This window comes from Drosophila subpulchrella, unplaced genomic scaffold (genome assembly GCF_014743375.2).
Source record: "Drosophila subpulchrella strain 33 F10 #4 breed RU33 unplaced genomic scaffold, RU_Dsub_v1.1 Primary Assembly Seq24, whole genome shotgun sequence".
NCBI classification, from domain to species: domain Eukaryota; kingdom Metazoa; phylum Arthropoda; class Insecta; order Diptera; family Drosophilidae; genus Drosophila; species Drosophila subpulchrella.
Genome location: NW_023665550.1, coordinates 1,137,132 through 1,164,830, shown reverse-complemented (window position 1 = coordinate 1,164,830; position 27,699 = coordinate 1,137,132). Strand labels below are relative to the sequence as shown.

Below are 27,699 nucleotides of genomic sequence, written 5' to 3'. Positions count from 1 at the left end.
TACTTAGGTTATATATTAATGCACAATTATTGCTAAATTTATTTGTGAAATTGTTTTTAACTCTGTGCATCGTCTTTTTCAAACATCTGCCCGGGTCATCGGATTCTTTGGACAATATTCGATTTAATAATAAAATATAATTTTTACTTCTTAAGTAAAAACGCAATACGAATTTAACGGAAACAAGGAAGAACGCTATAGTCGAGTACATCGACTATCAGATACCCGATACTCAGCTAAAGGGACCAAAGGGAAATGGATGAAATGCGCCACCTACCGGCGGTAGTTTTTTTAATCAATCGTTAGGTATTGACGAGACCAATACATTTTAGTTAAAATTTTTTATCTAACATGAAAATTGTGGGCGCCACAGGTTTGGGGGTCTTGTGGGCGTTAGAAAGGGCGTGCCATATTCTCGTAACAAACGTGCGCTGCGTACAAGGCTACGGAATCTAAATTTGAGATCCCAATTCTCTATCTTTGATAATTTCCGAGATATCCACGTTCATATTTACGATTTTTTGAAGTTTGTGGGCGTTAAAGTGGGCGTGGCAAACATTTTTTTGGGTCAATCGATAGGTATTGATGAGAACAATACATTTCAGTTAAAATTTTTATTCTAGCAGCAAAACTGTAGGAGCCACAGTTTTGGGCGTTATAGTGGGCGTGGCACGCTGCTGAAACAAACTTGCGCTGCGGAAGCTCAGGTATCTGCATGCCAAATCCCAATAGCCTAGCTCTTATAGTTTTAGATCTCAGCGTTCATCTGGACAGACAGACAAGGTCAGTTCCAAAGTAAACAGGACTTTTTAAATCTAGCGCCCTCTAGTGGCGCGATCTATATGTCAACTGGTGCGTTAGAATTTGCTATCGTTTATCGATTTCCAGTAAAAATTTCATGACATTTCATCTATTGGAAGTGAGGTTATTGCGTTTTAAGTGTCAGTATGTTTTTGTCATCGGTGCGAAAATGAGCTTCGAACAAAGAGCAAACATTAAATTTTGTTTTAAAATTGGTAAAACTTTTACCGAAACGTTTCAATTGGTGAAACAAGTTTATGGCGATGATTGCCTATCCCGTAGCAGAGTGCACGAGTGGTTTAAACGTTTTCAAAGTGGTCGTGAGGACATAAATGACGGACGAGCCGAAACCCAAAAATCGCGCCTGGAGAAGTCAAAAGTGAAGACAATGCTTATTTGTTTTTATGATTCCAAGGGTATTGTCCACAAAGAATTTGTTCCACCCGGCCAAAACGTTAATTCGGTATTCTATCTTCGAGTTTTGAAGGGTTTGGTGCGCCATATTCGACGTGTTCGGCGCGAATATCGCGAAGATGGAAGTTGGCGTTTGTTGCACGATAATGCGCCGTCTCATCGATCGACGCTTGTGTCCGACTATTTGACCAAAAATGACATTTTAACCATCAACCACTCCCCGTATTCACCTTATATGGCACCGTGCGACTTCTACCTTTTCGGAAAAATGCATTTGCCGATGAAAGGAAAGCGTTATGCAGACGTAGAGGCCATTTAAAAGGCTTGCACCGGCATATTGGCGGCCATACCGGGCAACGAGCTAAAACACTCGTTCGACATGCTTTTGGACCGTGCAAAACGCTGTATTAAACCAGGAGACTATTTTGAATAAAATAAATTGATTTTGCCGAAAAAACTATTTGTTGTCTTTTTTTTAAAAGTCCTCTTAACTTTGGAACTCACCTTGTATATATACCTTGTGGGGTCGGAAACGGTTCCTTCTACCTGTTACATACTTTCCGACGAATCTAGGATACCCTTTTACTTTACGAGTAATTAATTAAAATACTTAATGGTTTGGCTTTTCACGGCCCCTCTTCCCATTAAAGTGCGAGTGCGCTTATATTTATCTGATTTTCACCCATTTCCATAGCCATGCCAGCCGAGCAGAGAGCGAGGCATTCACATATAATTCATCATGCCATTCTGTGGCCCGAAATCTGTGACAGATCCGCGCGAAGCTCCTACATCAGTACTAGTGCACACACAGAAAAATCGAGGACAGCTGCCTGCGGGCCAGCGATAAGGACACACAGCTTCATCATCGCAGGACGCTGAAAGCTGACGAGGGCCCAGACTAAGTTACATTTTTAAGTAACGGCGGCAGCTAAATTGTCTGCTCACCTCACTTTCTGATGGGCCCTCCAGGCCGGAATACAGGTAGAGGTAGCCGCCCAGGCCACTTGTTCCGCACAAGGAGGCCTGCTGCGCTACATACCCACTACCAGCCAGATTTGGCCTTCAGAAATCAGTTGTTTTTGGCCAGTCAGCGACCCTCCGTGGAAGGAGAGGAGTCGCGAGGGGGCATGTACAGAAACTCGCTGTCCCTCCAGAAATCCACGACCGTTCGCTGCTGCGGCAGGGCGTCTAAGTGCTCGAAACACCTGGCAAAGAGCTGGCCCTGCCTCACATGCCGCATGTGCCCGGCGGCCACCTCAGACATGAACTTTTCCACCGAGGAGTCCGGACCACCGCTCCCCCGCTCCGGCACCGCCCGCATGCGCAACCTGTGCGTCTCGGCGGCGTCCACGTCGACGAGCACGGTGCGGGTCGCTAGCCGGTTGTAAACACTGCGGCTGGGCACGTCGTCCACAAATATGTCAAAGTGGTCCACGCTGTCCAGATCGTGGGTAAGCCACTGCAGCGACAGCGAGCCCCCGTCCAGGCGCGCCGCTCCGTAGATGCTCACTGGGTAACTGACCCGCGAGGAAGGACGCCGGCGCGCCCCGTGCAGCTCGGCAACAATTTGACGGCGCACCGCCGTCAGGGCGCAGAGGTCCATAAAGAAATTCTTGGCCAGCAGCTTGGCTTCTAATCGCCTCTGTCCCTCGGGCGACTGGAAGAAGTCGGCCCTCCTGACCGCGCGACGCATGTCCTGGCAGTGGTGGCAGTTGCACTGCTCCTGGTACGTCCGGCAGCTGGTCGAGGCCTCCTCGACTTCCCCGCCGTAGCCCTCTCCTAGCTCGCTGGTCCTCACCTCCTCGGGACTGACCATAGCGAAGGCTCCCTCTCCCCTGGAGACGGCCATCTCGCTCTTCTCTCGCTGCGAAGCGCTGTTTAGGAAGCCTCTGCCGGGGCTTCTGGAAGAGCTGCGGCGCGAGCTCCTTCTTTTTCCGGGGAAGGGTTCGGTACCGGATATTGACTTGGTCGAGTTGGCTAGGTCCGGCATCGAGCCAGAGCTGGCGGAGCCCGTCACGTTCGGCGATGGCCCTCGGCTGCTTCTCCGTCTCGACTGGCTCGATAGCCGCGATCCCTCGGAGTTGGGCCCGGATGAGCTTACCAAGGCAAAGATGGCTTGTACTGCAGGCCCGGCCTGCTCGATTCGGGGTGACAACTTAGGCGACCTTCTGGGTGAACTAGCGGGGGAAGCCCTCATTTTCCTGCGGAGAGATCTACTGCTTGAGCGGGTTTTCGTGAGGTAGCACCTTGGGAAGCCCGCTAACTTGATTTGAGAAGGCATTGTCTTGAATTTGAGAGGACTGGGACTCCTCGACTTCGAGTGACTGCCGGGCGTTGCGCCTTCCAAAGGTGTCTCCGACCGCACGCTTTGCAACGCACTCTGTGCCAAGGAGTCGGTAGGGTAGCCAGCTTCAGTGCTGGCCAAGGTGGTCCTGGGCGAGTAGCCCGTTAGCGGGGTGATGTCTGAGAGGAGGCTTGTGATGTCGTAACTCTGGTTTTTGAAGGAGTAGTTCGAATGGTGAATGGTCGGTGTCATTTGCGAGGAGCTGGGGACGGTAAACTGGATCGGAATGTCGCTTAGAAGCGTGTCGTTAGATTTGCTAAGGTAGGGATTTTCCCCACTTACGACCTGAGAGGAGGAGGAATCAGCGAGTACCAGCGATGGCTTGGGGTTCGAGATAGAGCCGTTGCTTTTGATAAACTTATGGAAAAGCCGCTTCACAGATGTGAAAGACTCGCCCGCCTTGACAAGAGCAACTGTGCTCCTGAGGAACTCCTTGATCGAGGTGGTGGTCGATTCGAAATTGGGTGACTGCTGGGAGTTTGCCGAGCCACTTTGAACCATGGCGCTGCTTTCCGGGGCTGCTGCGCTTTCTTCGAAGCCCCGCTCGACGGACTGGCTGAAGGAACTGCGGCTATACGTCCGGGTACTGTCCTGCTGTCCAGAGGTCATCGAGCTCCGACTACCATGAGGACTGACGACTACAAACACGGGCGGTTCAAGTTCCGGCCGAACGCCGAAGGCGTTCTTGATGGAGCTTTTTACAGTGTGGTTGGGCATCGGGTTCCTGCTGCTGCCCGATGGAGCCGCAGGCATTTCCTCCGGAAACATGATGCTTACCCTCTTGGACATACTGATAATTTACTTGATACACGAGAGCGATTTATGGAGTCTCTCAGGATCGTGAGAGAAGTTTGTTAATCGAAACATTAAGTGTGCGTAGGCACTTCCACTAAACTGTCATTTTACTCAAGGGCAACTTTGCCGATGTCTTTTGCTGATCGCTAAAGTGCGGGCCCGCATGCAAACATATTCAATGTCGACTAATGAGTATACCTGCAGGCGAGGCAGTGAGTTCCAACCATAAATTGTCTCTGCCGCCGTAAGTATCTGCGCAGCGATTGCGCATAATTTGAATAATGTATTTCGCGTTGAATGGACAGGACCCAATTTGCATAACTCTCAGACCTTTCAGCCCACATTAAATATGTCCAAGGCTGGCGTGCCTCGAGGCACACCCAATATTTTTAGCTCTAATTAGAGCTGCATGAAGCATAATGAGTTGCCGTTGGGCCCCCGTCCAATGCTTCAATGTTGGGTTCTGATTTGAACCTTAAGGCGTGCCAAGCCTAGCTTTAAGCCTGCCTTTCTTGCTAGGCTTGCCTACTAACAAGACACAGTGAATGATTAACCGACATGCCACATCGCACAGCGTTGCCACAACTACAATTAAAGGACGCAAGTGTATTAAGGGTGGGATACCTCTAGTACCATCAAAAAAGGTATTTTTTCCACTTTAATTATGGCAGTATAAAAACAGATAAAATACGATTTTTTGAATATAAATTAGGAGGTATTATACAAAATAATAATTATTTTTATTATTTTATTAAAAAGCAAAGTGGCGAAAATATCAACGATCCCGTAGATTGCAATTTTTGCTTTCAACTTCCTGGATACATTTTTTATTAATTTTGAGAATTGTGAAAAATTTTGTTTTAGATCTGTCAAAATGCAATTTTTCCCGGAAAAGCGCTCTATCACGCACTTGAGTATTAAATTGTCTATAAATACGCTTTATTTCAAGTAAATCGATTTAATAATTCGCTCGCAATTTTAACGGCCGGATAAAAAAAGTTAGTTTCGAGGAAACGGGCCTCAAAGTCTCGTCAATACCTATACCAAAAAAAAACTTTGGCACGCCGGTAGGTGGCGCATTTCAATTTCGATTTGCAGCTTGCATATCTCCATTTTCCTTTCCTTTTCCTATCTGATAGTCGAGGTACTCGACTATAGCGTTCTTCCTTGTTTAACATATAATCACCTACGCTTGAAAATAACATTTTTTAATTAGTTCTGAGTTTTGAATTTAATTTTATCAAAATCGGACGACTATATCATATAGCTGCCATAAGAACGATCGGAAAATTGGTGGGAAAATAATATGAAACAAATTATAGCTTCGGTGTTTATTGACATATGTATAAGCTTATACTATTGGGAATATCATTTTTTGTATTTTTAAAAACTTCGAATTAAATTTAATAATTATAACTGCAAGGGTATACAAACTTCGGCTTGCCGAAGCTAACTTCCTTTCTTGTTTTAAATTATATATTATCGATACAATTTTTTATATATTTTCACAACCCACATTGTTAGGCCGGTAACAGAATTGAGCCTGAAATTTGACTTTTAGTATTGACCATATGCATCAGTGGGGCGCTTCGCACCACCGCCACTGAAGCACTAAACACAATTCTCGACCTCCAACTCCTGGACCTACTTGCCAAAAGCTGGGCATCTGCAACAGCGCTGAGGCTCCGCGAAGCAGCGGCATGGACAACAGGCTCTACGGGTCACTCCAATATCCTATCAAAACATACATCCTTACCACGTAATACAGACTACAGGGTTGCCCATATTCGACGGACCCATGTTTTTTTTTTAAAAATCAAAGAAAAAAATAAAAATTTGGCGGTTGGCAATTTTAATCATTTTATTTGTTCCAAGTAGATTTGTTTACATCAATTTTTGAATATGATATCTTTCAAATGGCCGCCTCTGGCGTTGATGGCGTATTGTGCCCTTTTTGCAGCATTTTCCATCGTTTTCGCCAACATTTCGGCCGGAATAGCGGCTATTTCTTCACGAATGTTGTCCTTGAGCTCTTCTAGGGTCCTTGGCTTGTTAACGTAAACCTTTGACTTCAAATCAACGCGAATAATCCGTTGTAAAGTGGACCGAGCCATGCCCAACTGCTGAGAACGGCGTTTTTGGGATGTTCTTGGGGACATCTCAACACTGGCTCGTACGGCAGCGATATTCTCGTCCGATCGCCTTAGTCGACTTTTATTTGGCCTCTTCGGATTAGAAAGAGCCTCACCAGTCGTAAATTTTTCGTATAAACGCTTAATGGTGTTCTTAGAAGGCGCACTTCTCACATTTTTTAATTTTTTAAAAGCACGTTGAGTTTTCACAATTGACTTGTTCTGTTGAATGTAAATTTCAACTATTTCAGAGCGCTCGCGTGGCGTGTATTGTTCCATGGTAAAAATCTGCTTGGACTGACGCTTCAAACGCGGTATGTCATTAAGCGATCTGGCATCTCTGTCAAAAGTTATGGCGTCGTCAGATGGGCCCGTCGAATATGGGCAACCCTGTACGTTCCACCCATAGTCAACTTCGAAAGAAGATACAAGATCTTCATACCCACCCGTACAGACTGGGACAACCTCCCACACCAATTCGAAAACGCCGTCAACATATACACAGACGGCTCCAAGCTTAACTCCCAAACAGGTGGGGGAGTCTTTTCCCCGAACTAGACATAAAAGTCTCATTCCGCCTACCAAACCACTGTAGTGTTTTCCAAGCGGAAGTCATGGCAATTCAGGAAGCCATGACCCACCTGGACACGTCAGTACATCATGACATAGATATCTTCATCTTCTCGGATAGTCAAGCAGCCCTCAGGGCCCTCGACTCCTACACTACGAACTCAAAAACAATCTCTGAATGCCGCAAATCTCTTAACGAGATGGCCACAATTTTTCCCGGAAAAGCGCTCTATCACGCACTTGAGTATTAAATTGTCTATAAATACGCTTTATTTCAAGTAAATCGATTTAATAATTCGCTCGCAATTTTAACGGCCGGATAAAAAAAGTTAGTTTCGAGGAAACGGGCCTCAAAGTCTCGTCAATACCTATACCAAAAAAAAACTTTGGCACGCCGGTAGGTGGCGCATTTCAATTTCGATTTGCAGCTTGCATATCTCCATTTTCCTTTCCTTTTCCTATCTGATAGTCGAGGTACTCGACTATAGCGTTCTTCCTTGTTTAACATATAATCACCTACGCTTGAAAATAACATTTTTTAATTAGTTCTGAGTTTTGAATTTAATTTTATCAAAATCGGACGACTATATCATATAGCTGCCATAAGAACGATCGGAAAATTGGTGGGAAAATAATATGAAACAAATTATAGCTTCGGTGTTTATTGACATATGTATAAGCTTATACTATTGGGAATATCATTTTTTGTATTTTTAAAAACTTCGAATTAAATTTAATAATTATAACTGCAAGGGTATACAAACTTCGGCTTGCCGAAGCTAACTTCCTTTCTTGTTTTAAATTATATATTATCGATACAATTTTTTATATATTTTCACAACCCACATTGTTAGGCCGGTAACAGAATTGAGCCTGAAATTTGACTTTTAGTATTGACCATATGCATCAGTGGGGCGCTTCGCACCACCGCCACTGAAGCACTAAACACAATTCTCGACCTCCAACTCCTGGACCTACTTGCCAAAAGCTGGGCATCTGCAACAGCGCTGAGGCTCCGCGAAGCAGCGGCATGGACAACAGGCTCTACGGGTCACTCCAATATCCTATCAAAACATACATCCTTACCACGTAATACAGACTACAGGGTTGCCCATATTCGACGGACCCATGTTTTTTTTTTAAAAATCAAAGAAAAAAATAAAAATTTGGCGGTTGGCAATTTTAATCATTTTATTTGTTCCAAGTAGATTTGTTTACATCAATTTTTGAATATGATATCTTTCAAATGGCCGCCTCTGGCGTTGATGGCGTATTGTGCCCTTTTTGCAGCATTTTCCATCGTTTTCGCCAACATTTCGGCCGGAATAGCGGCTATTTCTTCACGAATGTTGTCCTTGAGCTCTTCTAGGGTCCTTGGCTTGTTAACGTAAACCTTTGACTTCAAATCAACGCGAATAATCCGTTGTAAAGTGGACCGAGCCATGCCCAACTGCTGAGAACGGCGTTTTTGGGATGTTCTTGGGGACATCTCAACACTGGCTCGTACGGCAGCGATATTCTCGTCCGATCGCCTTAGTCGACTTTTATTTGGCCTCTTCGGATTAGAAAGAGCCTCACCAGTCGTAAATTTTTCGTATAAACGCTTAATGGTGTTCTTAGAAGGCGCACTTCTCACATTTTTTAATTTTTTAAAAGCACGTTGAGTTTTCACAATTGACTTGTTCTGTTGAATGTAAATTTCAACTATTTCAGAGCGCTCGCGTGGCGTGTATTGTTCCATGGTAAAAATCTGCTTGGACTGACGCTTCAAACGCGGTATGTCATTAAGCGATCTGGCATCTCTGTCAAAAGTTATGGCGTCGTCAGATGGGCCCGTCGAATATGGGCAACCCTGTACGTTCCACCCATAGTCAACTTCGAAAGAAGATACAAGATCTTCATACCCACCCGTACAGACTGGGACAACCTCCCACACCAATTCGAAAACGCCGTCAACATATACACAGACGGCTCCAAGCTTAACTCCCAAACAGGTGGGGGAGTCTTTTCCCCGAACTAGACATAAAAGTCTCATTCCGCCTACCAAACCACTGTAGTGTTTTCCAAGCGGAAGTCATGGCAATTCAGGAAGCCATGACCCACCTGGACACGTCAGTACATCATGACATAGATATCTTCATCTTCTCGGATAGTCAAGCAGCCCTCAGGGCCCTCGACTCCTACACTACGAACTCAAAAACAATCTCTGAATGCCGCAAATCTCTTAACGAGATGGCCACTCATCTGAGAATCAACCTCATCTGGGTGCCTGGACACCGCAATATTGAGGGCAACTGCATAGCAGACGAGCTAGCAAGACAAGGGACAACCGTCGACATCCTTCGCGATAAGAACAAGGTGGGTATGCCCATGGCTACCTGCAAGCTCCATCTTAGGCAGAGACTGTACACACTTTTGAACAACCGTTGGAACTCAATCTCAACATGCCACAATTCTAGACTCACATGGCCGAACTACAACTCGAAAAGAACAAAAACTCTCCTAAAATGTAGCAGGGAGGACATCTCCACTCTCCTAAATGCCCTCACGGGCCACTGTCTTATAGGGACTCATGCGCTCAGGCTGGGACTCAGTAACCACGACTTCTGCCGCAGCTGCAAACAGATAGACGAAGAGGAGAGCATCGAACACCTCCTATGCTTCTGCCCAGCGCATAACCTAAAGCGCCTTTAAACCCTAGGTAGCTACACACTTCCGAACCTTGCGGCCATTCAGGGCGTAAGCATCCAAAAACTCTTATGTTTCTTAAGAAGAACAAAATACTTCGCGAAAGCAAATAACCCATGAGCTAGGGAAAAGGATCTAGTCAGAGATCATGTGGTATTACAAGGGGCCCAATGTGGCCTAAGTGTGGGAATTAGTATCTAATCTCTAACCACTCCTACCTAACCTAACCTAACCTATTGATCATATGGGGATATGTAGATAGATATACACAGATTCGAAACATCTTAGATATTCAATAAGTCACAGTTTTCTTAAGATTTTGTATTATATTTTTCAGTAATTTATTGAAACAAAACAAATTTAAGGATTGTAGAACACAGTTATTTTGTTAGACTTCTAAGAGCTTTATGTAATTAAACTTTATTTGAAATTATAAATACTATCATTATATAAAACAGTAGTTATACCCGTTACTCGTAGAGTAAAAGGGTATACTAGATTCGTCGGAAAGTATGTAACAGGCAGAAGGAAGCGTTTCCGACCCCTGAAGTATATATATTCTTGATCAGGATCACTAGCCGAGTCGATCTAGCCATGTCCGTCTGTCCGTCTGTCCGTCTGTCCGTCTGTCCGTCTGTCCGTCTGTCTGTCCGTCCGGATGAACGCTGAGATCTTGGAAACTATAAGAGCTAGGCTATTGAGATTAGGCGTGCAGATTCCTGAGCTTCTTACGCAGCGCAAGTTTGTTTCAGCAGAGTGCCACGCCCACTTTAACGCCCACAAACCGCCCAAAACGGTGGCTCCTACAGTTTTCATGCTAGAATAAAAATTTTAACTGAAATGTATTGTTCTCATCAATACCTATCGATTGACCCAAAAAAAAGTTTGCCACGCCCACTTGAACGCCCACAAACCGCCCACAAACTTCAAAAAATCGTAAATATGATCGCGGATATCTCGGAAAATATCAAAGATAGAGAAATGGGATTTCAGATTTAGATTCCGTAGGCTTGAGCGCAGCGCAAGTTTGTCACGCGAATATGCCACGCCCACTCTAACGCCCACAAACCGCCCAAGCCTGTGGCGCACACAATTTTCATGCTAGATAAAAAATTTAAACTGCAATGTATTGGTCTTGTCAATACCTATCGATTGATTAAAAAAAACTTTGCCACGCCCACTCTAACGCCCACAACGCTTAAATCTGTCTACCGCCGGTAGGTGGCGCATTTGCTGCTTGCATATCTCCATTTTCCTTTGGTCCCTTTAGCTGAGTAACGGGTATCTGATAGTCGAGGTACTCGACTATAGCGTTCTTCCTTGTTTTCCTGTACGGTTTCTTACATTTTACTCTTAGAATATTGTATTGAATAGAATTCAAACTTTATTAATTTTGTCCTTACACAAACAAATTTACAAAAGATAATAAAATGGTATTTGATATTTTCCGTAATGCAATATTTTTAATGCTCACAACGTTTTAGGCCGAATCATCATTTCCACAAAAGAAAGCGAGTAGGTCCAATCGTAAGCATGCCATGTAGCCCAATGAATTCCATCCTTTTTGTTGTCTCTGGGGCGACCCTTCTTTTAAAACTTTCCATTTAGCTTGCTGTAGTTTTAAGTGATTACATCAATATATATCCATTGTTAGTAATTGTTAATGTTTTTACCAGAAATAATAATTTGTATACCACCAACCACCATGTTCATTTTTAGCGCAATTGGTTTCTTTGTGTTTATCATTATCTCTGTCAAGTGTTTTAGAGAGTCTCCGACTGCACCATTAAATGTCCCTATCGACAACACATACGATTCCAGTTCACTTCCAATCTTAAATTCATCATAATGAGCGAAGCCTATGGATCCGTTCACCTTGCCAAGTTTAATGTTAAGTTCGTGAGTACGTTTCCGAGTCATAACATGCAGTTTCTCAAGCCCGATAAAAAACTCTCCTCTTATATTGCCGAACCCTTCCTTACAGTCCTTCCAGGGTCGATCAAAGTTCTCGGAGCCGTCAACACGTTTTTGAATAGTTAGCCAACCATCTGAACTGCAGGGAGCTTCGAATGTACCTATCCCCCTCAGGTGGATTTTGTAAATATCACTAGGACCTTCGCTGGGGCAGGAGTCCTGTCGATTGCACTTCAATAGATCATCGGTTATTTTGCTAATGAATTCCGTACACAATTTGTTGTTAAATGTTAGTTTTAAGTGAGTTTTATTTCACCCTGCAGACTTTGGATACTTCCTGTCAGTGCTTTGAACAGTTCATGTTGATAATCGATTTCTCTAGTTTGGACGGACATGGCTAGATCGACTCAAGAATATATATACTTTATGGGGTCGGAAACGCTTCCTTCTGCCTGTTACATACTTTCCGACGAATCTAGTATACCCTTTTACTCTACGAGTAACGGGTATAAAAACACCAAAGATATAATTTTGTTTACATTTTTTTTCCGATTATTCCTATGGGAGCTATAAGATATAGTTGTCCGTTCCGGCTGGTTCCGATTTATATACTACCTGCAAAAGATATAAGACTTTTGGGAAAGTTTCAGCCCGATAGCTTTAAAACTGAGAGACTAGTTTGCGTAGAAACGGACGGACAGACGGACATGGCTAGATCGACTCGTCTAGTCATGCTGATCAAGAACATATATACTTTATGGGGTCGGAAACGTCTCCTTCACTGCGTTGCAAACTTCTGACTGAAATCAATATACCCTCTGCAAGGGTATACAAATTAAATTAGCTTACAAAATAGTATTTTTAAACTGCCCCAAGAAAGATGATGGTAGTTCCTGGTAAAAATACTTAAAGATGAGTAGTTTTTTTAAAGATTTTTTAAAGAAAATTTTGTGGTATCTTCATAATTTAAATTATATCTCGACCAACTTAGGTGATACGTATTTAAGTTTACCACTGTAATGTCACCCTTTAATCTTGCCGGTTGAATGAATAAGTATATTGTGAGCTACAACTCGACAAATATTGAAAAATATTGAAGCGTGAGTAACTACCCCAAATCAGTAAAGTATTAAAAACATGTTTTTAGCTACCTGTTGAGTGTGAGAAAAAGAAGTGTGGAAAGTGTTTCGCTGCGACTTCTAACAAAAATGTTTAACGGTAAAAAACCTTAAAATCGTCATGAAATTTTTTAGCGCCTTAATTTTTGAAAAGAGTTACTGTGCAGTGAAAACAAAGTAATAAACCGCTGGTTATAACATATAATATCTGACTTTGTCTTTGACTAGGAGGTGGTTCGCGGGGAGCCGAAGCCCCTGTAAGACATTGGCAGCATTTGCTTGTATCCTCAGTTCTCAGCTTGCACAAAATCCTAAATCATAAGTAAATGTTTTTGCCTAGCCAGCCACTAAGAACAGATACGTTTTACGGTCGCACCACCAAATTATGACGCCCTAAAAGGGTCGAAGTGGTATAGACCTACTAAAACCATTAAGGGGAAAACTAAAAATGCAATTTTAGTCGATTAAGATCGATCGTCGACTCAGTGTCCTTTTGACTCCTAGGCGTGTCTGGACAGTCAGGCTTAATTATTTCTCTTGTTAATGGCTCCGATGAAACCTATTGCCTCTCCACCGATCCCCTGGGATAGCCACTTAAAGTAAATTGCATGTCCAAGGGCTCGGCTTTGGCGGAACTTTTACTTCTACTTTCGCTCATGAAAAAAAATTATTCAAAAGTTTTTCCATGCCAAAAAAAGTTTCCTGATTTAGAGAAAAGAATACCTATGAATTTTTTGTTGTTGCTAGCAGCTATTTGTCGTTTTTCCAACAGTTTTTAAACTAATTGACTGGCGGAGTGAATTTATTTATAACAGGAAAGGAGAAGACTTTCAAACACAAACCAAAAAGTTTTTTTTTCAACAAAATTTACACCGGATCCTTTTGAATAGAGTTCGTTTTAAGGTTAATCCCACAAAATAGAGGGGAGAAAATCATAAATAGACAGGTCCCCAACGATTACATGTGCTTGACTGAAATGTATTTATTCCCATTCATTTCAATACATTTGTGACAACTATTAAGTCTGGCCAAGAGGTCCACTTGTCAACAATTACACTTCCTCACTGAGACAGATTGGCAGCTATTTCAGTCTGGGGTCAATGGTTGTAGGCCAAGGGCGGAGGTCATTAATGAGAGGCCCAGCGCCAAACAACGTGGTCAAGCATATGTTCATATACAATGCCCGTTTTCTGGCTGCAAAATGGGTACAACGTTCTACCTCTGGGCGGGCAACAATCCGTTGAATTCTCTTTCCATTAATTAATTAAGGAAGACCTTCACGGTATACATCAGACATTTTCAAGATGTTTTCCCGTAAATAATTGATTTAATGTCCGGCAAATGCATCGAGGCGTCTGACTAGGTGAGCTCTTGGGAATGGACTCCCACGTTGACCGACTTATTTTACTTTCCGGAAAAGTCTTACGAGCTGGAATTTGATTGAATTTCATTTGGGAAATTTCGAGGCGCGCACTCGCAGGCCACAATCAAAATAAATAAGTTACGATTTCAAAATCAATAGCAGCCAGCCAAATGGCAACTATAGCTGGGGCAATCTACTATCAAATCGAAAATTAAACAACATCGGGCCACCGAAACAGTGAGCGGAGAAAGTCAGGCACCCTCGCAAGCTGGCAGTAGCCAGCATAAGCCCGCCTTGGAATAAGAAGTCACTCTCCTTATCGGTATTAGTCGGGCGTCAGGTTCAGCCTCTCCTTCTTTTCGGGGGATAAACGGATTTTATTGCGACTTAAAAGTGCCTTCTTCCACTCGAAGGATTTCGTATCGCCTTGAGTCGGGAGGTGGGATTGCGGGTCCGGAAACGGCAATTGTTCAACTGAGCGCTCAGCAAGCGTGAAAGATAATCACAGCCTTAGGGTAAGAAATAGGGCACGGTATAATTGGATGTTCGACAGAGTCGGATTGAACGGATTGCCTCCAGGCATATGTATATATTTCAAAATTTATGGCTATGGGCATTGTAAATTCGTGTTAAACGCAATCATGGTCAGCGATTGCACGTTTAGGAGATTCTTTATTATGCAGATACGAACACCGGCCCACACTCACCCAAAAAATCTATTGGACAAAATTTACCAATACAATAGTAAAGCGGTCCCCAACCATCGAATTGTCAGCCTTAACAATCAAATAATTAGTATTACGTAATACACAATCGTAAAGGTTACTATAAAAATAGTTATGTAACTATAAAAAAAGGTAGAATGGACCAATCCCATGGAATGTAGTTCAACAACAACAATTTGTATAGTTATCCAACCCATAAAATATAGTTAGGTGTATCTTTTATAGTAAATATATACCTATAAAATTGATCAGATTATTAATTAAATTCATAGATACGTCATTGTAGCACAGTAATTTATAAGCAAAATAAAAGAAGTCATTTTCAAATTGCACTTTGAAACTTACACAGAGGCTTTCAGTACAAAGAAAATAATTTGGTTGGTAAAATTAACCAACGCAGACAGTTTAGTAACTTTACAGATTGAACTTTACTATTATAAATGGTTGTTCTAACGTAAAATCTTCCGCACAACAGTATGCAACAATAACATTACAAACTTAACCCAATGCACTATAGGCTGGCTGACCAATTTTTGTGACCAAAATTAATAACTTCAAAACAATACGAAATGTTTACTCGCAGAGGTAAAGGTTATACTAGCTTCGTCTGAAAGTATGTAGCATTCTTGATCAGGATCACTTGCCGAGTCGATCTAGCCATGTCCGTCTGTCTATGTAGATTTGTGAGCTTCTTGCTCAGCGCAGGTTTGTTTCGGAAGGGTGCCACGCCCACTCTAACGTTCACAATCGACTATAACACTAAGACCCGTCTAGCGCCCACAGTTCTTAAAATAATTTAAATGAGTATGTTTTTATTACCAATATAACTCATTTAAAAGTTATAACCAAATAATAAACAATATATTGCAATATAATCAATTTAATTGCACACCACACGCAGCAAATAAGCCGTTTTCATACGCCGCTGGGGGCGCTGTAGGCCAAGTTGCTCTATAGAAGAAGAAGATAGGTGGCGCTACTTTTTAATGTTACTAAACTATCTGCATTATTCAATTTTACAACTCAAATTTGTTTGTGTGTATGTGCGCACCCCGATGAACACACTGCGTATGCGTGTTATTTATGCGCCTCGTAGGTATTTATTTATTTATTCGCCCGTCTAGATAAGCCGCAGCCTCACACCGTTTAAAGCTGTTCAGGCCGCCAGCAACCGAATTAGTTCAAACTGACGAACCCACTCTCTCTATACTTTCTGCCCCAACAGCTTTCGGCGCCAGCTGGAGAAAGTCATGCTGCAGGAGCGGTCGATCTGCGGTCGCGGCCGAGCACAATGTGCAAAATAAAACACGGCCCCGTGGCAACTCCAGCAACACCAGCAGCAACAGCAGCGACATAAGCACAGAGGACCAGGCCGAGGACCTGCGGCTTTGGGCCTTCGCCGGACGGACCAATCCACAGAAACGGAAGTGGCCATAGCGAGGCCATAAAACGCCACGCATTAAAACATCGACATTGAGACATCAGACCCGGGAGCGGCTCCCCCGAACATGTACGCCGCCCTAGTGGACGTGGGCCAGACGCTGGTAGCCGGCCTGGTTGACGGGGCCGGGGCCGGAGCCAATGAGAGCGGCCTCCTGGCAAGGGGTCAGGCTGCGGAGCAGGAGCAAGGTCACGGGGTTGGCCACAACGCCAGCGCCGACGACGGAATGGTGCCGTATGTGCCCGTGCTGGACCGCCCGGAGACGTACATTGTCACCGTACTGTACACACTCATCTTCATCGTGGGAGTCTTGGGCAACGGCACGCTGGTTATCATCTTCTTTCGCCACCGCTCCATGCGCAACATACCCAACACGTAAGTGGATACAACGCGCCCAGTTGGGGTCACGCAGAGGGTGGGTTTCATTGGACCAGAGTCGGGGTCTGGAATAATATTTATTGGTGGGCTTCCGCTTTGATACGGTCTGTTCTCCCGGGGACCCCCCTCTCCGGTTCATAATAATGCTTTCATATGTCTGCCCATTTGGACGTGAAATGTGCTCGTCACTCCGCGAACGATGTCTGGAATTGCCACTCAAAACTCATGGGTTGTCTTGTGGTCGGCATTGATTTTATTTTTTCAGCACAATCCACTTCTTCCCCGGCCTAAAGGTGAATTTAAAAATGCCTTTAAACTCCCCAGAAGCGAACATCAAAAAAGATGTCAAGCCATCCGTTGGCTGCGATTCTCGAATATAAAGTGGTTTATTCCGCAAACAATATCGGACAGTCCTTTAAGTTTGAATTTCCATTCACACAGAGTCGCTGTTCCACCCATAGCAGGCGTACTTACCTATCCCGACTGCCAAGACTCAGTATTTGCCCATATACATAAACATTTCAATACTTTAAAAGTATGCCTCCTCATGCACAATGTTCGCCTTACAAAACCGATTTCGCATACAGCCCAGGGAATCTGCAAGCTGTTTTGGTTCCTGTTTTATTCTGTTTTTTGACAAGAAAACTACATTTCGTAGTGAAACCGACAGCTGGCGGCGGAACTCTGAAGAGAGGCCGTCTCCTATACAAATGTTTATTAACTTTTCCAAGTTGTGCAGTCTTGTAAATGGCAAATTTCAAAAATTTCAAGTGCTGACTCCATCAAAAGTTTCTGGGCCAGGAGGCAAATGAGTAAAATCAGGAGTTGAGGATGGCTTTCTCTCAGTTCGGCTGCAATTATATTGAAGCTTTCGGGCCGTTTTTGGACCAACGACTCGCTGCAGGTGGCCGTGTTTTCGCACTGATTGCCCGCACATTACCACACTCTACACTCTCCTTCGAACTGGCTGATTGCAATGGGTCAGTATTTGTGGCAGTAATTGTAATTGCTAACGTAATCGTCCTGCCATTGATGGCAAAGTTAGCAGTTTGCTCGCCGATTTGGTCGCGCCCGTTTGTCTAGGCACGATAGCTGGGAAGGTGTCCGGTTGAAATTCACTCACTTTCAATCAGTTAAATCCAGTGGCTCTGAAAACTCCCCCGTCCAAGGGCTCCAGTGTTTGCCCCATCTGGTTCACAAGGGTTGTTGGTATGTCAATGTCAAGCCGATTTGCTCCAAATCGCCCCCTTCAACTTTCCCCGAACAGCACTCGTTTTTTAATTGGGTTGGGAGGCACGTAAGTAGGAATGTGCGCTTCAGGTCCTTCGCGAACGTTCTTCAATTGTCACTTGGCAATAATAAAGGCATTCCAGGCCCACGAGATCTCGTTCCAAGTGAGCGCACACCTAACCGGGTAAGAGGCAGATTCTACTGCAGGGAGGGTACCCCTTACCGACTCTTCACACTTCCAGCTACATTCTGTCCCTGGCCCTGGCCGATCTGCTGGTTATTCTGGTGTGCGTGCCCGTGGCCACAATCGTATACACGCAGGAGAGCTGGCCCTTTGATCGGAACATGTGTCGCATTAGCGAGTTCTTCAAGGACATATCCATAGGAGTGTCGGTGTTCACACTGACCGCTCTGTCCGGGGAGCGGTACTGCGCCATTGTGAATCCCCTACGCAAGCTGCAGGTGAGTGATGAGACGACTGACATTCTCGGGTGGAATAACCGCCTTTCTCCCTTCCCACAGACCAAGCCACTTACCGTGTTCACAGCGGTGATCATCTGGATCTTGGCCATCTTACTGGGCATGCCCTCCGTCCTTTTCTCCGACATCAAGTCCTACCCCGTGCTCACGGCCATGGGCAACATGACCATTGAAGTGTGCTCCCCATTCCGCGACCCGGAGTATGCGAAGTAAGTTGATCCTGGTCAAAATTATGGCAAACGAGGCTTAATCGGTGCAAACGAATTTCGAATACCAAATTTATAACAACTGCAAGATTTGCTGGTTCTGCGAGTGGGCCTCACGAGCCGTCAGACGGCATTAATCATAAAGACCCTTATGCCCTTAAGCTGTCTTCCCCACCCCTTGATGCAGCTCCTTTCAACCGGTCTACCCCTCTCACCCCTCTCCCTGCTTAAGCTCGCAAACACCGGCAAGTTGAACCTAATTCATTTTCCCATCAATGTAGCTCCTGTAGCACATGTTGGAAATCCGTTCGTGCGGCTGGCGTCAGCTGTTGCCACATAATCTGCTTGTAATGTAATTTACACAGATCCTGAATAGCCGAGGTCGCCCCTTAACTGTTCGCTAAAATTTCATTAAAGGCTTGCCGAATGCTTTAGTTGTATACCACCTGGTGGCGTGTGCTTCGCCCACATTAATAGTCGGAAGTTGGCGAGGAATGGGGCTTCAGAGTTTGTAAGTCGAGTTTCCCTTCTCTCGCTTTTATGGTCCCCTCGCAGAAGCGCAATTTAATGTCGCCCATTCGGTCAGACAAACTATGACCTCTTTAAGGGGAAATTGAAAGAACGTCCTTCAATCCCTGTGACGACCTTATCAGTCTTGCTTAAGTCAAAAGGGACCATGCTTAATGACTCTCTTCCAGGTTCATGGTAGCGGCCAAGGCGCTTATATATTACCTGTTGCCGCTGTCCATCATCGGAGCACTCTACATCATGATGGCCAACCGGCTACACATGAGTGCCCGCAACATGCCCGGGGAGCAGCAGAGCATGCAGAGCCGTACACAGGCCAGGGCACGTCGTCATGTGGCCCGCATGGTGGTGGCTTTCGTGGTGGGTAAGTCAACGCATTCCCCGATCTGCATTCCGCCATCCGACTTATACATCCCGCACCCTGCATCCTGCATCCCGAGTCCCTTAGACCCACGGACACTCTAATTGGCTTTGGGTTGTCTTTTCAGTGTTCTTCATCTGCTTCTTCCCGTACCACGTGTTCGAGCTGTGGTACCACTTCTATCCCACGGCGGAGGAGGACTTCGATGACTTCTGGAACGTGCTCCGCATCGTGGGATTCTGCACGAGGTGAGAGGAGCAGCTCGAAGTTCTCTCGAGGGCTTTCAGTAGGTTTCGGTGGCTTTCCCTCGCCACTTACCATCCTTGGGGGACATTTTTCTAGACCCCCTGCCATCCAAGCATTCCTCGAGGGGTTCCAAATGTATGGCCAGCCCGCTTTCTGTCACCCTCTTGGCATGGGGAAGAAGGGAAGGAATCTGGTGATGGTGCAGCGAGAACGCATATGGTCGTTACTGGGCGACTCTTCTTTAAAGTTGTATGCACTCATTTTCGCTGCAGTGCCCCTGGCACCAGCTTTTGGCATAATTTTTAATTGAAACTGATTTTGCACGCGTACCCCGCTCTCTTTCCGCTTACCAGTACATTAATATTTGTTGACAGCCCGTACCTCATAATTTTTCCAGCCCTACCCCTCTGATCCGGGAACCCATTTCGGCGTCACTTAGCGCAATAAAACTCGGAAAATAATGCGTCAGCAATTTGGTGAAATACTTCGCTGCTGAGAGGCGGGACTGAAAGCAATTTGTATTCTGCGCCAGTGGGTGGAAATATAACCCTATATAGTGTCACAAAATCGAGCAGATATCTTGGGAATGGGATCTATGCAAGTATTGAAGTGGAATACACAAATATTTTGTGTCTTCCGTTAGGTTTTTAAAGAATCGGGGAGAGTGGGGTAAGGATAGTTAAGGGACAAGGAAACTTTGTGACCCTAGCTAGTTTAAATTGCGAGCCGTTTATAATGAAGATACCGAAGAACACTAGAGGGCAACACTACAAATTTGAGCTTTAATCGCCATCAGTTGAAGAAGTTATGAATTCATTTCTGTCAATGTGATATTTGATAAAATATCTTCATAATGTTCGACAATCTTTATTAGGCATTGAGGTCTTTGACAAGATTTTTAATGCATATTTTTCGGAAGCGAAATTTTGTGTCAAACGCCAAACCGTTTTTAATTTGTATACCCTTGCAGAGGGTATTATGATTTAAGCCAGAAGTTTGCAACGCAAGGAAGGAGACGTTTCCGACCCCATAAAGTATATATATTCTTGATTCTAGTGATGCTGACACTAGACGATTCGATCTAGCCATGTCCGTCTGTCCATCCGTTTCTACGCAAACTAGTCCCTCAGTTTTAAAGCTATCGGGCTAAAACTTTCCCAAAAGTCTTCTTTCTTTTGCAGGTATTATAAAAGTGGGATCCAGCCGGATCGGACAACTATATCTTATAGCTCCCATAGGAATAATCGGAAAAAAAATTTAAAAAATCATATCTATTGTGTTTATTTTACATATAACCTCCTACGCTTGGAAATAACATTTTTTAGTTAGTTTTGTATTTCAAATTTAATTTTATCAAAATCGGACGACTATATTGCTATATATACTATATATATATGTATATACGACTATATTGCTGCAATAGAGACGATCGGAAGATTTTTCGGAAAATAATATAATAGAAATTATAGCTTCTGTGTTTTTTGACATATCTTACTATTGCAAAGATCATTTTTTGTATTTTGAAGAATTTCGATTTAATATTAATAATTATAGCTGAAAGGGTATACAAACTTGGGCTTGCCGAAGTAAGCTTCCTTTCTTTTTGTGCTTTTCATCTTGGTGATATTTTGACTCAACTCATAACACTCCCTGTGGTACAAGAATAGTTGAAGCTAATATTTGATAATACTGATTTTGTTGAAGAATATATATAGTTTAAGTGGTGCAGTGATGACCCAAGTCTATCGGTCCAAAATGCGGTCTGGGACGCGCAAAAAAAAAAACACCACCGAAATTTCTGGGGATAATGATCTGTAGATCAATAAGGAAAAAATTAAGAAAATAATCTATAACTGCAATTTAATATAATGAAGAAAGGTTTAAAAATAGAGTTTTTACTAACATTTTAGTTCAGGCTAAAAGAACAGGCTTTCCAAGGATACACTTTCAATGTGATGACTCGTTACTTATAGGTGCTACGTTCAACCAAACTTTTCTTATTATCCTTACCCCATTCTCCCCTACATTAGTTGTTGATTTTTACGAAATTTATTTAAAATCGTATTTACATGGTGGGCGGACAACAATTTTGGTTCATGGATACTGATAATCGAAACAAAATCTCATTTAAAGTTTTACAAACTATTTAAAAATGTGGTTGCTAGACGGTTTTTATAGTTGGGGCGTTTGTGGGCATTAGAGTGGGCGTGGCACCATGCTGAAACAAACTTGCGCTGCACAGAAAGCCAAACAATCTGCATGCTTAATCCAAACATTCTAGCTCTTAAAGTTTCCGAAATCTCAGCGTTCATAACCCTACTGTCCGGGCTAATAATGGCTAGAATCTAATATACCCTTTTACTCTATGAGTATCGGCTAGAATTAGAGAAAGCAATGTCGAATGTCGAATGTCGTATACCGTTTTACCTCCGAATAACTACACTGATAATAAGAAAAGAAGATATCAAATCAAGAATGTTGATACTTTATGGGGTAGGAAACGTCTCTTTCAATGCGTTGCAAACTTCTGACTGAAGTTATTATACCCTCTGCAAGGGTATAAAAACGCACAAATAAAATCAAAGACTTAATATGATTGTAATCTGACTAAAATTAGAATTATTTACTATGATAAAATAATAATGCTTATAATTATAACAATAGTAATAACAATATAAAACCCTTTATAAAACTGACATTTTTAATTTTCGGTAATTGCCTCCAAGTTGAGACTTTTTAATATCTCCAACTGTGCTTCGTCGTCCATTATATCATTTCTGTTTTCAGTATCCATTTGTAAGACAGCGAAAATTAAAAAACAAACTTTTTAAACTATATCTTTATTTTCTGAAGTTTTTAATATTGCTTAGAATTTTCCATAGATTATATTAATTCCATTATTCCACAATGACTTTTTCAGCTTATCCTTATACCGAGGTAACGGCGTGCAGGCGGATCCTGCGCTCCAGGGCATTAAGATCTGGAATTCCGCAGGAAAATTTAGCTGGATTTACACATAAAAGGCTTTGTCTTGTTACCGCAATGCTTAGAATCATGAAAATTGGGGGGGGGGGCCACTGGCTTGGGCGGCTTGTTTCTATCAATCGATGGGTATTGACGAGACATTTCAAATAAAATTTTTTTGCTAGCCTAAAAATTTTGGGCTCCACTGGCTTGTGCGGTTTGTGGGCGTGGCATATTCGCGTAACACACGTGCGCTGCGTACAAGGCTACGGAATCTAAATCTGAAGTCCCAATTCTCTATCTTTGATAGTTTCCGAGATATCAGCGTTCATATCTACGATTATTTTAAGTTTGTGGGCGGTTTGTGGGCTATGAAGTGGGCCTGGCAAACTTTTTTTTAGGTCAATCGATAAGTATTGATGAGGACAACACATTTCAGATAAAATTTGTATTCTTGAATTAAAACATTAGGAGCCACAGTTTTGAGCGGCTTGTGGGCGTTACAGTGGGCGTGGTACACTGGCGAAACAAACTTGCTCTGCGCAAGAAGCTGCGCTGAGATCTCGGAAACTATAAGACCTAGGCTAGTAAGATTTGGCGTGCAGATTCCTAAGCTTTTTACGCAGCGCAAGTTTGTTTCAGCAGCGTGCCACGCCCACTTTAACGCCCACAAACCTCCCAAAACTGTGGCTTCTACAGTTTTGATGCTAGAATACAAATTTTAACCGAAATGTATTGTTCTTATCAATACCTATCGATTGAACCAAAACAAAGTTTGCCACGCCCACTTTAACGCCCATAAACCGCCCACAAACTTCAAAAAATCGTAGATATGAACTTGGATAACTCGGAAATTATCAAAGATAGAGAATTGGGATCTCAGATTTAGATTCCGCAGCGCAAGTTTGTTACGCAAATATGCCACGCCCACTCTAACGCCCACAATCCGCCCAAGCCTGTGGCGCCCACAATTTTCATGCTTGATAAAAAATTTTAACTGAAATGTATTGGTCTCGTCAATACCTATTGATTGATCAAAAAAAAATTTTCCACGCCCACTCTAACGCCCATAACGCATAAATCTGTCTATCGCCGGTAGGTGGCGCATTTCAATCTCGCTTTGCTGCTTGAATATCTCCATTTCCCTTTGGTCCCTTTAGCTGAGTAACGGGTATCTGATAGTCGAGGTACTCGACTATAGCGTTCTTCCTTGTTTAACATATAACCTCCTACGCTTGGAAAAAACATTTAACTAGTTCTAAATTTTGAATTTAATTTTATCAAAATCGGACGAATATATCATATAGCCGCCACGATATAGCCAACGATCGGAAAGTTGGTGGGAAAATAATTTGAAACAAATGTTTCCGTGTTTCTTGACATATTATCTTATACTTTTGAGAATTTCGAATATCAATGAAGCTAGCAACAATCCTAAAAAATTTAACATGGTGTAAATAACATTATATCTTATAACTGCAAGGGTATACAAACTTCGGCTTGCCGAAGTTAACTTCCTTTCTTGTTTATTACCCATAAATGTAGGAGTCAAGTGTTTAAACATAGGAAGGCAATTTCAATTCGATTTTAAATATGAAATTAGTTTTGCCTTTTGAAGGAAATGTGTTTAATCTGCTTAAGAAATGCAAATGAAATATTTTTAAATAAAAGCATATCGGTAGGTATTATAAAGAATTTGTATTTAAAGAATCTCATTTCCCCCGTCAGCTATAAATGTCTATCTACACACACACACATGTCATGTTGTTAGTAATCTTATTTTTATTAGTCTTCCACCTGGATTAGATTTATTTGCAATTTTTCTTTGTTCAATGAAAAAGAAAACATTTCTAGAGTTGTAAAATTGTTAAACAAAGAAACATCATTCTACTGAAGGGCTTGTCTACCACTTTAGCAAAATTTATAACGGAAATAGCAAAATAAACAAGGAAGAACGCTATAGTCGAGTGCCTCGACTATCAGATACCCGTTACTCATCTAAAGGGACCAAAGGGAAATGGAGATAAGCAAGCAGCAAAGCGAGATTGAAATGCGCCACCTACCGGCGGTAGACAGATTTTAGCGTTATGGGCGTTAGGGTGGGCGTGGCAAATTTTTTTTTGGGTCAATCAATAGGTATTGACGAGACCAATACAGTTCAGTTAAAATTTTGTAAACAACGGTGCACCGTTGAGCCCTAGCTAGAGAAGTAGATACAAAATTCTTTGTTTAAGAATGCATGCAATGCCCTTTTAATAAATACCTTTTTTCATTTGTAGTAATGTTTATAAAAAAAAACACTAACGTCTCGACTATATTTTTGACAGAAAAGCAAAACCTGGTTTACTTTTAACATTAGCAAATGCGCCCTTAAACGGATCGCTCTTGATTTGGTTTAAAAACCACAGGCACCTAGGACCTTAAACTTTCTCAAATTCGGTCAAGATGGTGCTCAGTTTCTGACCCGTTACCTTATACACAGAGAGGAAAAACTAAGAACATTGTGATTGAATTGAGCATTCGTTCTTAAAAACCGTGTAAGCACAAATGTTCTTATTTTGATCCGAATGTTTTTAATTCTAGAAGGAAATGGTAGGAACTAAAAAAGTGAAATGAGTTGGTTTCGTTCCATTTTCAAGTTGATTTTGGTTTTAATTTAAGAACATATTTGGATCAATATGATAACATTTTGATATTGATTTTTTCTGAATTTGGGATCAAAAGAAGAACATTTTAGACTTGTAAAAGGAAAAAATAAGCTCAAATCGTTCTTGAAATAAGCTAAGTACTAGATATAATACCATTCCCAAACAACCGCTAAAATAGTAATATTTGGTTTGTAATAGTTTTATACTTTTATTAAATTGTAATATATATGGGATATGTATTTAATATGTGATTAATTACAGGCTTAAATCTCTTATAATACTAAGGTATATATACAATCAAACAAAAACACCTTTAACAAAAATTTCTGATATCAAAAATTGTGACGAAAAATGATATTACATTCGATAAAATAAATAAACCATATTAAATTTATGATTTCGGACCGCAAAGTAAATATTTATTTACCTACACGTACATTTTCTGTTGTAGCGTACCGAATACATAAATTTAATATAGTTCATTTATTTTATTTATATTTATATTTAGATTATTATTATAAATTTAATTATCTTTTCAGCGATATATAGCACGTTTCTGTAGCATTAGTTGTTTAGATACTAAAAGCATTTTAAATCTGGCTTTTTTTTTTGGATTTTCCGCTAAACTAGCGGGTTTTCCCAAAAGTCGTAGAACAAACGTTTTCTAATTCAAGCTACTTTATACACCCATAGGGTTTCCAAAACCCTAAAACTAAGATGGGATGCATACAAACCCACAAACAAAGGGACAAACAATTTCATTTTGGGAAGAAGAAGAAAATCTTGTTTTGTGAATTACTTTTGAACGGGACAACGGATTTCAACAAATGAGGTGTCATTCGACGTGTATACTCAGTAAGAATATAACTAGCTAAACAGTCGGGGGCTTTTATCCCCACCGTATCCAGCAGCTCAAATTATCTAAATTGTTACTTTTACACTTTCACCGTCTTTTCTCCCAAACAAATCTATATTTCGAAAGTCTTGGTATGCAATCTTCTTAGTTTTTGCGATACCTTTCGATTGATGTATCACTCGTATCGGACCACAATGGAAGATTTTCAATTCTGCGGCTATACATAGTAGTTCTCTTCGCACGCTCTCTTGCGCGCTTCGCCACTACGTGTACTGCCGTCCACAGTGATATATGGTTATGTGGGCGGTAGACAGACTTAAGCGTTATGGGCGTTAGAGTAGGGTCAATATTAGACATACGACACATTGTTGTATGCTTGGGTTTAGCTGTACGATTTTGAAAATGTAAGAAAATTAAGAAATTGTATTTATTTAGTAGATCGTATAATACATTTTTGTCACAAAAGTTGATATCAGAACATTTGTTTGCTGAAGGTGCGATCGTCACTAGATTTGTACCTCGCTAAGAATTTTTTTAAAAACACAACTTTTAAAAATTTGATAAACACGTAAGTGTCATTTTGAGTTTTTTTTTTTAATTCTAAAAGGTTAAATGGTGGTAGATTGGAGGTCAAACGATCCCACAAAAAACAAAATATAAAGAAAAGTTTTAAATATTTAAAACTGTAAAACCGTTTCATATATTCCAAAGGTTTTTTTTAAATTATAAAAAGTGAGCAATAAGCACTGAATGTTTCCGAAAAAAGATGTTCTGGGTATTCCCTAAACTGTTGAATTTCTGAATTGTTGAATTTTGATCAGCTGTTAATCAGCTGTTCCATACAAAGTCAACTGTCAGAAATTTCCGCAATTCAACAGCCTCGGGGCTGTTGAAAATTTGGTTTAATTGCTAGAAACCAGAGTTGTCGCTGTTCTCGACTAAAAGTAAGAGTGTAACTCTGGTCAATTGTAAACATGGAGGAATTGCATTCGTATAAAATATGCATATAAAGGATATCTAATAAGATGCTGCCTGTTAGCAGTTTTAATAGTTTAGTATTTTGGCTTATTTTCGGTATTTTCCTTAGTTTTAAACATACTCTTTGGTAAACACAGCAGGCAATTTGACAATCTGACTAACAGCTGATCATCTTAAAATTTAAAATTCAACAGGGAACTTTTAGGGTCGTTCCCTTAATTGCTGAAATTTTCTGTTGAATTTTCAACAATTCAGCAATTCAACAGTTTAGGGAATACCCAGATCATTTCAATGACAAAAGTTAGCATGACATTGAGAATTTTGCCCTCAATAATGAGAATAAGTTTATATTTTTACATTTATATGGGTTTTGCTCTGCCACCGACTCTTCTTTTTAAAAGATACCAGGCGGTGCTTTACATCAGCTGTCCTGTTCTCCCCCACTAAAACCAGAAGTTATAAAGTCCGGGTAAGGGTAAAACTAACTAATTATACCCGTTACTCGTAGAGTAAAAGAGT

General features: G+C 42.0%; 2 protein-coding genes and 1 pseudogene across 3 annotated transcripts in view; 1 reads left to right on the top strand and 2 right to left on the bottom strand.

Moving 5' to 3' along the window:
* LOC119559417 (neuropeptide CCHamide-2 receptor) overlaps positions 1-27,699 on the top strand; it is a 74,480-nt gene that overhangs the window by 28,960 nt on the left and 17,821 nt on the right. The window contains exons 2-6 of the mRNA XM_037872512.1: positions 16,090-16,680; positions 18,156-18,375; positions 18,436-18,602; positions 19,298-19,491; positions 19,616-19,736. Of these exons, the coding sequence (XP_037728440.1) occupies positions 16,373-16,680; positions 18,156-18,375; positions 18,436-18,602; positions 19,298-19,491; positions 19,616-19,736 (1,010 nt within the window). The 5' untranslated portion in view covers positions 16,090-16,372. The remainder of the gene's footprint in view (positions 1-16,089; positions 16,681-18,155; positions 18,376-18,435; positions 18,603-19,297; positions 19,492-19,615; positions 19,737-27,699) is intronic.
* LOC119559416 lies at positions 1,817-4,447 on the bottom strand. Of its 2 annotated transcripts, none has more exons than XM_037872511.1 (2): positions 3,842-4,447; positions 1,817-3,775 (listed from the first exon to the last, which is right to left on the bottom strand). In XM_037872511.1, exons 1-2 carry the CDS (start codon positions 4,346-4,348, stop codon positions 2,303-2,305), a joined length of 1,980 nt encoding a protein of 659 aa, XP_037728439.1. In that variant the 5' UTR covers positions 4,349-4,447; the 3' UTR covers positions 1,817-2,302. The 2 variants fall into 2 exon arrangements, with proteins under 2 accessions (XP_037728439.1, XP_037728438.1); XM_037872510.1 differs by having other exon boundaries at positions 1,817-2,097; positions 2,161-4,446.
* Positions 11,215-12,053, bottom strand: LOC119559424 (annotated as a pseudogene).